The sequence below is a fragment of the Pantherophis guttatus genome, chromosome 5 (genome assembly GCF_059756535.1).
Source record: "Pantherophis guttatus breed Tessera chromosome 5, ASM5975653v1, whole genome shotgun sequence".
Classification (NCBI taxonomy): Eukaryota; Metazoa; Chordata; class Lepidosauria; order Squamata; family Colubridae; genus Pantherophis; species Pantherophis guttatus.
Genome location: NC_142067.1, coordinates 9,121,710 through 9,135,143, shown reverse-complemented (window position 1 = coordinate 9,135,143; position 13,434 = coordinate 9,121,710). Strand labels below are relative to the sequence as shown.

Below are 13,434 nucleotides of genomic sequence, written 5' to 3'. Positions count from 1 at the left end.
TCTTAGCCACTGAGCCACCGCATCCCGATGGGCTAAATCTACTTTATTGTAAGACTTCATTAAAAGACTCTTGCAAGTATGAAGGTACAAACTTCCTGCCACCAACTTTTAACCCCCTGATCAATTAGGGCGGGTCCTTCCTCAGTTTCTTCCTCTGAGCATTAAAAGTCTTTGGCAGCTTCCCCTTTTCTCTTGTCTGATTGATTCCAAGGCAGCATCTCTTCCTCTCAAGGTTTGTTTGTATCTTGCCTTTATTATTTTTACAAACAATCCCAAGGCACCAAACATATGCAACACATCTTCCTCCTCTTATTTCCCCACAATAACCACCCCGTGAGGTGAGTTGGACTGAGAGAGACTGACTGAGCTAAAGTCACTCAGCTGGCTTTCGTGACTAAGGCAGGCCTTGAACTCACAATCTCCCACTTTTTAGCTTGGTGCCTTAACCATTAGACCAAGCTGGCTCTCTCCCAAGGTCACCCACACATTCCATTACTATAGCAGAATGTTGACAGAACTACACACATTTATGAAAAAGGGGCAGATTTTTTTTTCTCTCTCTCTCCATAATTACATTGTACATAGTTGCATTACTCTGGATGAATAACTGCAAATCAATTCCCCAATGTGGAGTAATATTTATGAAAGGATATTTTAATGTGACTCCCCCCCCCCCAATGGTGAAGTTTGGGAAGGGCTACAGGTGGGAATGGAAGTTTGCCTTCTTATTTTCATCAGTAAAATTGTCTAAAGGATAAATCATCCTGTTGAAAATAAGCTGCCAAATTTCTGTAGCGTGAGCAGAGGGTGTTTCAGGAATTGTGAGGTGCTGGGGGCCACTCTGTCTGAGAACGTCACTGAAACTGTGGGAGAAGACCCTTGTCTTTGCAAAAATGCAAAGAGTGAATGGGTGCGCTTCAACCTCTTCTTCAGGAGAAGGTTCAAGTAGGATTGGGTCTATCAGATACAGGTAGTCCTTGACTTTAGAGGACAATTGAGGCCCAGATTTATGTTGCTAAATGAGTAATTTGTTAAGTGAGTTTTGCCCTATTTTACGACTTTTCTTGCCACATTTGTTAAGGGAATCACTTCAGTGATTAAACACAGTTGTTAAGTAAATCTGGCTTCCCCCGTTGACTTTGCTTGCAGAAGGTTGCAAAAGGGGATCGTATGAGCATGAGCCCTGGTGGCACAGTGCTTAGAATGCAGTATTGCAGGCTAACTCTCCCCACTGTCAGCAGTTCGATCCTGACCGTCTCAGCCTTCCATCCTTCCAAGGTTGATAAAATGAGGATCCAGATTGTTGGGGGCAATAGGCTGACTCTGTAAACCGCTTAGAGAGGGCTGTAAAGCACTGTGAAGCTGTATATAAGTCTTAAGTGCTATTACTATATGACCCCGGGACACTGCAACCGTCATAAATACATTCCATTGTCAAGTATCCGAATGTAAATCACATGACCATGGGGACGCTGCAACAGACATTAAGTGTGAAAAATGGTCATAAGCTACTTTTCTTCAGTGCTATTGTAACTTCAAATGGTCACTAAAAACTTGTAAATCAAGGACTACCTGAATGAGTTTATATGTAATGTCAAGGGAAGAAATCTGTATCTGCAATATGAAGTAGAAGATAGTATGGATGGGTCCATCCCCCGTCCCCGGTCCCCAAATTTGCTTAACTTCTCTCTTTCTCTTTTTCCCCCCCCCCTTTTCTTTTTTTACAGGTCAACAGCAATGAACTCACAAATGGTGTAATTAATGCAGCCTTTATGCTCCTTTTCAAAGATGCCATTAGACTTTTTGCAGCATATAATGAAGGGATTATTAATTTGCTGGGTAAGAACTTTCTCAATCACTTACTCCTTATACTTACTAAAGTTGTGAATTTCCTTTTCATTGTTTTTCAAGACAATTTCAGATCAGCCTTTTAGAGTTTTCTTTTTTTACATATAAACAGAAATAATCCTGAATACAAGCTGATTCAAAATAAGTTTGGCACAAACAGTCGGTTCTTTAAATTATAATTTTCTTTATAACCATTCACCACAAAATCAAACACTTTTCTCTTTGTTCCCTATTTATGGAATGTGGCAATGTTGGCAATAGATTTGACCTTAACTCAGGTTTTGTTGTCATAACTTACGTTTCTTAGATTGATTAAGGATAGATGCCAAGACCCTGAATTGAATAAGCAGGTTACACATTTTCATTTAATAAGGAATACCCTATACACAGTGTGTTGAATTTAATGTTATAATCAAAATTCATACTTCACTATAAATCAACTCCATATGAACAGGAAATGAAGGCTAGAAAATATGACAATTTTTTAGTTTGTCTCGTTCTTGATAAGTTGAATTTCTAGTTTCTGCTTTTTAGACTACAGGTAGTCCTTGACTTATGACTGTAATTGTGCCTGGCAATTACGGTGGTAAAATGGGACACCTCATGACCTGACCTGTTCTTGCAACCTTTTTTGCAATGGTCAAACCCATTGTTAAACAAACCCATTATTCACCTATGGCCGAACACCAGTAAATACCAGTTCTGGCTAAAATATCATAAATCAGGATCATGTGACTGCAGAGCAGTGTAGATGCCATAAATATAGACTGGTTGCTGAGTGTCCAAAATGCAGTCATGTGACCATTAGCAGGGAGCAACTTCAAACCTGGGTTGTAAGTCCCTTTGGGGGAGATGTCTACTGGAACATTGGCCTGTCATAAATCAAGGACTACCTGTACATGTAGAGCAACAATAAAGGAAATAAGGTGTCTTCCTGCCCTATTCTTAATATTCTCAGAATTATTGTAGAACTGATACATTTTTTGCTTATTAATTTTCTGCAGCTGGACAGGTCTAGGGTACAATAAGGCATAGCGTAGCACTGTAAAATTATATATTTTACATGCATGCTTCTTGGTTTTGTAAAACCCCAAATGCACATTATTTCATCTTGCCTTGGAATCAGGTAACATCGAAAGTAAAAGTCTTGGCTTAGAGTAAATAATATGTGTGACATATTACCATATTTTTCGGAGTATAAGACGCTTCAGTCTATAAGAGGCACCTACCTTTTTTGGTGAAGAAAACAAGAAAAAGAAATCTGCCTCTGCCTCCCAGCAATTTTGCCTCCATAGAGCAAACAGCCTGCTTTACTTTCATTTTTGTTTTCAGCATAGCTTGATTAGCACAAGGAAAAAAAAAACTGCTCCCAGCAATTTACCTCCTTGCAGCAAGCAGCAGAGGCCTGCGCAGCAATAGGCAATGGCAATCCCTGCAGCCTGAAACAGCTGAGAGTCAGGAGGCCGATCTAATCAACATGTGCTGATTAGGCTGTGCTGAAGCTGAAATGAGCTGTTTCTTTTTGCTGTTTGCTGCAAGGAGGTAAACTGCTGGGAGGCAGAGGCCAAAGGGTGGGGGCCAATGGGTGGGTGGGGCTACATTTGGTGTATAAGATACACCTAAATTTTCACTCCCTTTTAGGGGAGAAAAAGTTGTGTTTTATACTCTGAAAAATACGGTATTTAATTCTTAATCGTGACTGTAGGCTGCCCTTATGTGTATGAAAAGACATGCAGAAGAGGTATGGACAACCAGAGAAGTGCATGAGTTATCTCACTATCCCCATACTCTCTTCCATAATTATTTTATCTTCATATTTTCTGAAAGTCATTCTTAACAGCAGCCTGGTTTTTCACAAAGTCAGCTTTCTTAAACCTGAGCTGCAGTAATCCCATTTTATTCTTTGAAAAGGATAGGCGATTGATTTTGACGGACATAAATTTTGTTTTGAAAGCAGCAAAGAGGACTAAACAAGGAGCCTCCAGCCGCATGAGTAAGATTCGGATTCTTAACATTTTAAATTAAGATTTATTTAAATTCATTGGCCGCCCAATTCAAGTTACATTAAACGTTTAAAATGAAAGTGGTCACATTGATTTGGGATGACTGAAGTGAGGGAATATATCATTTAGAGATTGGCATTAGAATGATAATGTTTTGAAGAGTAGAACCAAAACTTAGTATATCTAAAATGATGAAAAGGCGTGAAAATATTGATTATAATAACGTTGAAAAATAATGAGGTGTAAATGTAACTGGAGAACATTTGTTAAGTTATAAATCGTTTTTAAATTATATTACTCTGGTTTGCCTAGAAAGAAGTAGTCTGGGTTGTTTGAACATGCATGAAGGCTGAATCTCTTTCTGATTACTGAAAAAAATCTGTTACTTTTCTCTTAAACAAGAAGGTAGTAGAAGTGAATGAAAAACTACAGAGGAATTAAATGGTTAAGCATATTTTGGAAGGCATAATTTTGTTTAAAATTGTAAAAGAGGTGATAATGAACACAATCTGAGAAGTGCAGTTACATTCTATACCAGACATTGGGTGTTCAGTTCAGATTTCTGCTTTTCAGCTGATCATTCAGAAATTTATAGTTATAAAAGTATACTGTATATTTAGTGAAAGCATATTACAACCTGAATAGGCTTGAATTACGGAATATTCGACAATATGGATTGAATGTTGGTTATGGAATAGAGCATATATGATGGAAATAAAGCATGTATGTAATTGAATGTTTAGAAAGCAGTGTGGAGAAGGGAGCAAGGCAAGAGTATGAGATGTCCCCTTCGTTATTTAACATGTTTTTGGATCAATATGTAAGAAACCTTTTCACATGCAATTACGTGAAATGTGTAAGAAACCACTCACTTGAGTTGTGTTGATTGAAGATGTGAATGTAGTTTAGTGTGCAGATAAAGTGATGGTGTTTGCAAAGAACCTATCATTTGCCACCAATGTTAGATTGTATGGTGCAAAACAGGGATCTGAAAATTGATGTTTTAAAAACCAGGGTGTTAGTTGTGATTGACAAAAAATGGAATAAACAGATACAAGTCACGCACACAAATGATAAAAACTAGAACAAGTAGTTTTAATGTAGCCTTGAATTTTTAAAAAATCAATTTTATATGCATGTATGTATGTATGTATGTATACCGTGTTTCCCGAAAATAAGACCTTGTCTTATATTTTTTTGAATCCTGAAATAAGCACTTGGCCTTATTGCCATGCACTCAAAAGCCTGATTGGGCTTATTATCAGGGGATGTCTTATTTTGGGGGAAACGGTATATATAGCATTTTTAATTTAAGGGTAACCTTGGTGATGTTTTTAGAGCAGCTCAAATATACATTTATGCTGTGGGATTTCATTTTAGTATTTAGTATAAACACAGGCTTTTTTAGAGTTCTAATTTTAAGTAATTACCTGTTTGAATTTAATTCCAGCTCACATCCCACTCTTTCTTATTTTGGGACTGTTGTTGGTGTATCAGACCTTCATAATACATTGACAGACTGCAAGGAAATGTTTGTGACATTTAAAATTTAATAAAGTGAACAGTTGTGAACATCTCTTACCTTTGTAACTGTAATATATCATTTTTTTTTGCTGTAAACAAGATGATTATCATGACGACTTGTCATTTTAAAAAATTTTCTTCTACAGAAAAATACTTCGACATGAAAAAGAATCAATGCAAGGAAGCCCTTGACATATATAAGAAGTTTCTGACTAGAATGGCAAGAATTTCTGAGTTTCTCAAAGTTGCGGAGGTAAAAATTGCTTAGTACATAAAGAATATTCTTACTGTTTATTATTTACTATATTTTGACTGGATATTATTGTCAAGAATTTACGGAGTGTTTAAACGTTTCATTGAAAGCTTACATCAGTGCTTCTCAATCTTGGCCATTTTAAGATAAGTTGACTTCAATTCCCAGAATTCCCTAGCCATGGCTGGCTGGGGAATTCTGGGAGTTGAAGTCCATCTATCTTGAAATGGCCAAGATTGAAAAACACCGGCGTAGATTAAACCACACTGAAGAGAAATCCAATGGAAGTATTGGGAAGATTAATATTGGTGCAGATATAGATTTTGTGAATATTTCATTCAAGTTGGCTGCTTTCCAACACTGTTGATATACAATACTAAGTGTTCTTACACAGTAGGAATCATTTTTAAAATTTATTATTGTATTACCATATTCTCTGGGCAACTTGTAGACTGAAAAATCTGTGATGGAAAAGCATAGAATATTAAAGTGAGGGTCTAGAAAAAAAAGTAAGACAATGAAGGAAAAGATTGGTTACAAAACTAGAATACTATTTGCTAATATGCCAACCTTATTTGATAAAAGCCCTTGGAATCTTTACCTTCTACTGATAGTCCTCAACCTACGACTGTAATGGAACCTGCTGATCGCTGTCGTAAGTCGTGACAGTTTTAAAATGGATTGGTCACATAACCGACCCGATTCTATGAGCTTTTTTTGTGCTAGTTGTTAAGCAAACATCTGGGTACAGTTTTACCAAAACCCGGAAATAAGCCCAGTTTTCGGCAGAACTGTTATAAAACCTGGTCATGTGACTACAGGATGCTGCAGTCAGTCCTAAACATGGCCATGGTTTGCCCACCTGAAATTCAGTCACGGAACCCAACCGCTGGAAGTTCAGAACCAGGTTGTAACTAGGTCTGATGTAATTTCTAATGGTCGCTAAGCAATCAGTCATAAATCAAGGACTATGTATTGTATTGGATCTGTACAGATAGGCAATAATAATAATAATCAACAATGCTTATAGCCATTTTTACTTGGCTCCCTCTGTCTGTTCATCATCATCTAATCTAATCTCCGTGGCCAAACTCTTATTTGGAATAGCTTTAGCTGTGACTGGAAAAAAGAGAAATCTTTGTTAATCAGAAGTCAGATTACAGACAGTCCTCGGTTCTCAACCATTTGTTTAGTGACCATTCAGACTTACGACAGCACTGGGGGGGGGAAATGGATTTCTGACAGTTTTTCACACTTACAGCCATTGCAGCATATCTGTGGTCACATGATCAAAACTAGGAGGCTTGGCAACAGGCCTGTATTTATGACGGTTACAGTGTCCCAAGGTCACGTGATCTCCTTTTGTGACCTTCAAGCATTGACAAGCAAAGTCAATGGGGAAGTCAGATTCACTTAACAACCACGTTACTAATTTGACAGCTGCAATGATTCACTTAAACAATTGCGACAAGAAAAGTAATAAAATGGGGCCAAATTCACTTAATAGCTGTCTTGCTTAGCAGCGGAAATGTTGGGCTCAATTATGGTCATGCGTTGAAGGCTAGCTGTACACCTCTGCTTAAAATACTCGGTTGATCTCTGAGATAGGTACAAAACTGTTGGAAAGATCATATGTTAACCCAGAAGTCTTCAAACTTGGCAGCTTTAAGACTTGTGGACTTCAACTCCCAGAAATAACACTAGTCTTAAAGCTGCCAAGTTTGGGGGCATCTGGGTTAACCGAATGCATCTTTTACAATTGGTATTCCTCCCAAGTACCTTGTCTTTACTTGTATTACATGAGAAGACTGTTATCAGAACATAGCTTCTTTTGCAAAGAAATTTGATAACTCTACACTGGTTGGGTGAGGTAACTGCTGTTCAGGCGTTATATGTAAACTTCTGGTAGAATTTTGTTAACTACCACCGGGTTAATGTCATTGTCTGTGAGAGCCTTCTCTGTGGAGGCACCTACTATCTGGAACGAGCTCCCCCCGGAGATACGGAGGATCCCGGATCTGCGCACCTTCCGTCGCGCTTTAAAGACCTTTTTATTTCACCAGGCGGGCCTGGCCTAATTTTCTCCCTCTTTTATAAAAGATTTTTAATTTTTAATATTTTTTAGTATTTTATATATTTAAGTTTTAAAATTGGTTTTAAATTGATTGGGGTTTTAATTTGTCTGGGCCAAAACTATTTAATTTGATTTTAATTCCACTTTTAAATTTTGTATGTATGTATTTTATTGTTTGGCTGTGCACCGCCCTGAGTCCTTCGGGAGTAGGGCGGTATAGAAATCAAATCAAATCAAATCAAATAAATAAATAAATAAATAAATTGTCCAGAGGATCATTGGTTGCCTGCTCCCCTCTTTGGAAGAGCTTTATAGCTCCCACTGCCTTAAGAAAGTTCAAAACATTCTTAAAGATCCATCTCATCCCGGGCACCATTTTTAAAAAACTGTTGCCATCTGGCAGACGGTACAGGATTATAAAAACAAGGTCAAATAGGCTGAAAAATAGCTTCTATCCCAGGGCACTAACTATATTGAATTCTATGGTATAGTGCAATATTAATGCAATATTAATGCAATATCGGGTTTCCAATTCAATTATATAGAATGTGAAGGATGTGTCTTTTGTGTTTTTATTTTTATAGTTATAATGTACACTGAAGATGGCATTTAATTTTCTTGAACAAGGTGCAATGACAACGAAGTAAAGTAAAGTAATTTTATAGAACAAAAGGAGGTGTGGGTGATAAGAATAAAATGCATATCCCCTTACAGTTTTGATCTCCCATCTCCTGTTCCCCGAGATCCAAGTTATGGGCTGTCAAAAGCAGTATCTGTCTGCAGGTCCCTTTTCCTTACGGGGACCATTTTTGCAATGAAAAGGCTTAATAATTTTATTTAGAATTCTGTTCTTGAGTGATAGCCCAGAAAGGCAGAAGGTGAAACTGCAAAAGATCTTTTGTTAAATTTTTTCTGAGTCTCTATTGCTAGAGAAAAGTTGTCTTTTTTCACCCCAAGGAATTGATTCAATTTGTCAGAATTAATTAATTAATTAAAAATATCCATCCTACCAATTTCTTTGCATATTTATTATTTATACAGTTAGCCCTTCACTTACAATAGTTCATTTAGTGACCATTCAAAGTTACAATGGCACTGAAAAAAGTGACTTATGATCATTTTTCACACTTAATGACCGTTGCAGTATCCCCGCGGTCACAAGATCAAAATCTTGTCAACTGACTCGTATTTATGATGGTTGCAGTGTCCTGGGGTCACGTGATCCCCTCTTGCAACCCTCTGACCAGCAACGTCAACAGGGAAGCCAGATTCCCTTAACAACCGCATGACTAACTTAACAGCCACGGTGATTCACTTAATAAACGTTGGCAAGAAAGGTCGTAAAATGGAACAAAACTCACTTAACAAATGTTACTCTTAGCAACAGAAATTTTGGGCTCAGTTGTGGTCATAAGTCAAGGACTACCTGTACCCACATTTCAAAACCATGATGTCCCATTTCCAAGCCACTGAGAAGGCTTTTGACCAAGAAGAAGTAAACCATCATAGTAATGATTACGGTCAGGCTCTTAACAATGAACATGTTAGTCAGCGCCATCATTCACACTGAAAATTCATCATTGGAATAACATGGTTTGTCGTCCTTCCTAACGGCCGCGAAGGGGCTTGCAAACTTCCGTCCGCCACAATAAAGGGCCACACCATTAAAAACAAAAAAACAGATGTTTCAATTGCTGTTTAATGGTAGCATGGTGGGATTTGCAGAAGATTTTTTTTCATTGGGGAATCTAATGAATGCAAAGCAGATTGTCAGGGAGTTTAAAATGTTCTTCCTGAGTTGTTTAACCATTCTCTGGAAAAGAGGCTTGGCAAGAAAAAGGGAAGGAAAGAAGGAAAGGAAAGGAAAGGAAAGGAAAGGAAAGGAAAGGAAAGGAAAGGAAAGGAAAGGAAAGGAAAGGAAAGGAAAGGAGAAAAGAAAAAAAGAGAAGAAAAATGCTTTTTGCCCCATCTGTTATTTCTTCCCAGTTTTTTGTAGGTTATACCTCAGAGCAGCAATCTGAAGAAATGTGTACATTCGCAGTTCCGCTAGTATTATAGCTCCAGGATCCATTGGGTTTTTAATCTGAACGTGCCTGTTTGCTTAAAATAAATTGTCATGCTCACAAAAAGTCCACCTTTTTATTATTTTGATGAGTTAAAGATATTTTTTATCTTTAATGCAATCTGTTAAAAATATTAAATGTAATGGATAGTAGAACTTTCAAGACTACAATAGATTTGTAGTTGTCAGCATGTACACTAGTGGTTGTGTAGTGTAGTTGTAGTGTATTAGAGATAGTCCTCAATTTACAACAATTTGTTTAGTGACCAGAATTACAATGGCACTGACTTATGACCATTCTTCACACTTACGGCCATCGCAGCATCTCTATGGTCACATGATCAAAATTCAGACACTTGGCAACTGACTCATATTTATGTCGGTTGTAGTGTTCTACTGTTATGTGATCCCCTTTTGCGACCACCTGACAAGCAAAGTCAAATGGGGAAGCCAGATTCACGTAACAACCCTGGTACTAACTTAATAACTGCAGCAATTCACTTAATAACTGTGGCAAGAAAGGTCATAAAATGGAGCAGAACTCACTGAACTGTCTCGCTTAGCAACAGAAATGTTGGGTTTAATTGTGGTCGTAAATCAAGGACTATCTGTATTTCATAATACATTATATATTAATTGTAGTATACTGTAATATATTCCAGTGCACTACAATAGGGATTACAGATACAGGTTCTTCATCTGAAACATTTCCCCCCTCTAATTCTGTTCACTGTGTCAACCATCCTTCTTTTATGATGTTATAAACAACAATTAACTTCCTTCATTGTTTTTAGCCAAATGTAGCTGGGGCCTTTATCTCATTAAATCTTTTTTTTCTTGCAGCAAGTGGGGATAGACAGAGGAGACATACCAGATCTTTCTCAGGTAAATCATTATGATTAATTATTATCTTGGTTGTACATGCCATCTGAAGTTGTCAAAAAGACAATTTTGATGTAATTTCTAATGTATTGGTTTTTCATCATACTTATAGAATGGAGAAGTATTTTGGTGTAAAAACCGTGAGTTTAAAATCTGCAGTTTTACCCATGGTTCAGCTTTTGCACAGACAATTTTTACATTCCTCAGGGTTGATCCTTGATAAGATGGGGGGGTTTGATAGTTTTTACTCTTGTCTGCCATTTTTCCTGCTCTTGGTTTATGTTTTGTGGCTTTAAGCTATTGATATTTTTGTTTTGTTTTAAACCTTTGTTGCCACATAGAGTTACCATGGTGAGAGAGGTGGAGATATATTTATTTTTAATTTTTTCCTTAAAGTGCTGTGTTCTTGAATGTAAATCATATTTTGAATTTTCGTATTAAGCTAAGAAAAATACCTCAGTACAGTACATGATTGCCAAGAACCAAGGAAAGATGACAAAAGATTTACAGTAATTAATATACTGATTTGGCTTAAAGTAGTAGCGGCTTTAAAATTGTATTCTTGGAATATGGAATAAATGCCAGTTCTTAAGTGTACCACTTTATCTGCTTTTTTCTTAAATTTATGATCGCTTTTTAATCTGTGTCTGACATTATAATGGAATCCTACATGCTACTTAATATATTTTAATCACTGGAGAATGATGATATGACTTCATATTGCTGCCAATCTTGCAATTACAATTAGGCAGCAAGTATAGGGTTACACAACTAATAATCCTGAAGATTATGTTTATGGTTTTTAAATGGTTTTTAATGCTTTTAATGTTTTTTCCCCATTAGTTTTTGTTATGTTTTTGGTCATTTCTGTACCATAAAAAAATACACAATCATAAAAACAGGCTTGTCATTTCCCAGGGAACAACCCAGATCTTCAAGAATTTACAGCAACAATAGCACTTAGACTTATACACCGCTTTCCAGTGCTTTACAGCACTCTGTAAGTGGTTTACAGAGTCAGCCTATTGCCCCCAACAATCTAGGTCTCCATTTTATTGACCTCAGAAGGATGGAAGGCTGAGTCAACCTTAAGCCGGTCAAGATCGAACTCCTGGCAGTGGGCGGAGTTTGTCTGCAATATTGCATTCTACCCACTGCACCACCACAATTTACAAATGTCCACAGACTTGAGGCTGGGAAGGTTGACATTAAATGTTTTGGATTTTCTAACCAATTGATGAATTGTCTTGTAGGCACCAAGTAGTCTTCTGGATGCTTTAGAACAGCACCTGGGCTCTTTGGAAGGAAAGAAAATCAAAGATTCCACCGCTGCTAGCAGGTATGTGCCGGTGGCTTTTTGTAGCCAACTGGGCATTGGGTAGCATGCCAGCTTCTTCGGATATGCTTTGTATATTTTGATGATTTTTGTAGCCAGTTACTTTGCCTGACAAAATTTGACACCAGCTGCTCTGCTTTGTAACAACAAATGGAAAATTATATGTGACACTCCCTTAGAGGGCAAAACCAGCCTCAGTCCTCGTGTTTGTATATATAAAGAGGTTTTGTGGACATCTTAAACAGAAACTCAGAAATGGTGTCTATGGAGATTCCCAAATATCAATGTCATGGTTGTCCCAAAGGTGCTTTTTCAAAAGGGAAGTGGACATTTTTTTTGTTTTTCATTGAAGATATTTTGCCTCTCATCCAAGAAGCTTCTTCAGTTCTCTGAAGAACTAAAGAAGTTTTCTTGGATGAGAAGTGAAATGTCTTCAAGGAAAAACAGAGAAAGTCCACTTGCCTTTTGAAAAAACACCTTTGGGACATCTGAAATAGTGTAGTCTAGAAACAGCTTCTGCACATGGTCACTATAGTTTACTGTTGTGCTTCCGTATCGGTAGTGATCCTCCTGGGTTTTAATTTTGATTTCCTACAAAAGGATGGCGGAACGAAGACGAAATTGCTAATAGCGTGTTAGTGCTGGATACTATTTTCCCTTTAAAAAAGTGGAATTTTGTGTCTGCTTATGTCTGCATTGAATAATTCTTCCTGAAGAGAAGGTTCAGCGACTTTTGCAGGAAATACCTCTGGCTGATTTTATTCTTCAGTCATTGTCTTTATTAAGCAAAATATTTAGCATTGCTTTCCTGCTTGTGATATAGAGTAATTGCTATTTCAGAGCCCTGGTTGCTGATTATTTTACTAAACTCCTGATACACACTTATATAAGACATCTCTACTTTACCACTTGGAGTGACACAATTCTTATCTTTCCGATTTTTCCCCTTTGGCACTACTGGGACCAAAATAGTTACCGTATTTTTTGGAGTATAAGACGCACCGGAGTATAAGACGCACCTTAGTTTTTGGGGAGAAAAATAAGAAAAAAGCTCATTGGTAGGTGGATCGGCCTCCCGGAATACCTCCAATCAGCTGCTCCCAGAGGTGAATTTTAGCAACAGGTTCCTTGGTTATGAGCTCTCTGCCTTGCTTTTTTTTTTTTTTGTGCTTTTTTTTCTGCCTCTGAAACTTCTGAAATTCCATTTCAGAAAAAAACGTTTTTTCCTGCCTCTGAAAGCCTTCGAAACAGAGCTTTAGAAAAAAAGCCCCTGAAGCTCTGTTTGGGGGCTTTTTTTCTGAAGCTTCTTTTCCGATGCTTTTTTCAGCCTCTGAAACCTCCGTTTGAGAAGCTGGGCGGGGCTACATTCGGAGTATAAGATGCACCCAGATTTTCACCCTCTTTTTTGGGGCAAAAAGGTGCGTCGTATACTCCGAAAAATATGGTAATTAA

The 13,434-nt window shown here is 37.5% G+C and overlaps 1 protein-coding gene across 20 annotated transcripts in view; it reads left to right on the top strand.

Moving 5' to 3' along the window:
- The window catches only part of PICALM (phosphatidylinositol binding clathrin assembly protein), an 81,022-nt gene that overhangs the window by 30,308 nt on the left and 37,280 nt on the right, over positions 1 to 13,434 (top strand). For all 20 annotated transcript variants that reach the window (XM_087895850.1, XM_087895846.1, XM_087895845.1 and 17 more), the window contains exons 6-9: positions 1,728 to 1,839; positions 5,522 to 5,628; positions 10,608 to 10,649; positions 11,900 to 11,985. In XM_087895850.1, the coding sequence (XP_087751976.1) occupies positions 1,728 to 1,839; positions 5,522 to 5,628; positions 10,608 to 10,649; positions 11,900 to 11,985 (347 nt within the window). The remainder of the gene's footprint in view (positions 1 to 1,727; positions 1,840 to 5,521; positions 5,629 to 10,607; positions 10,650 to 11,899; positions 11,986 to 13,434) is intronic.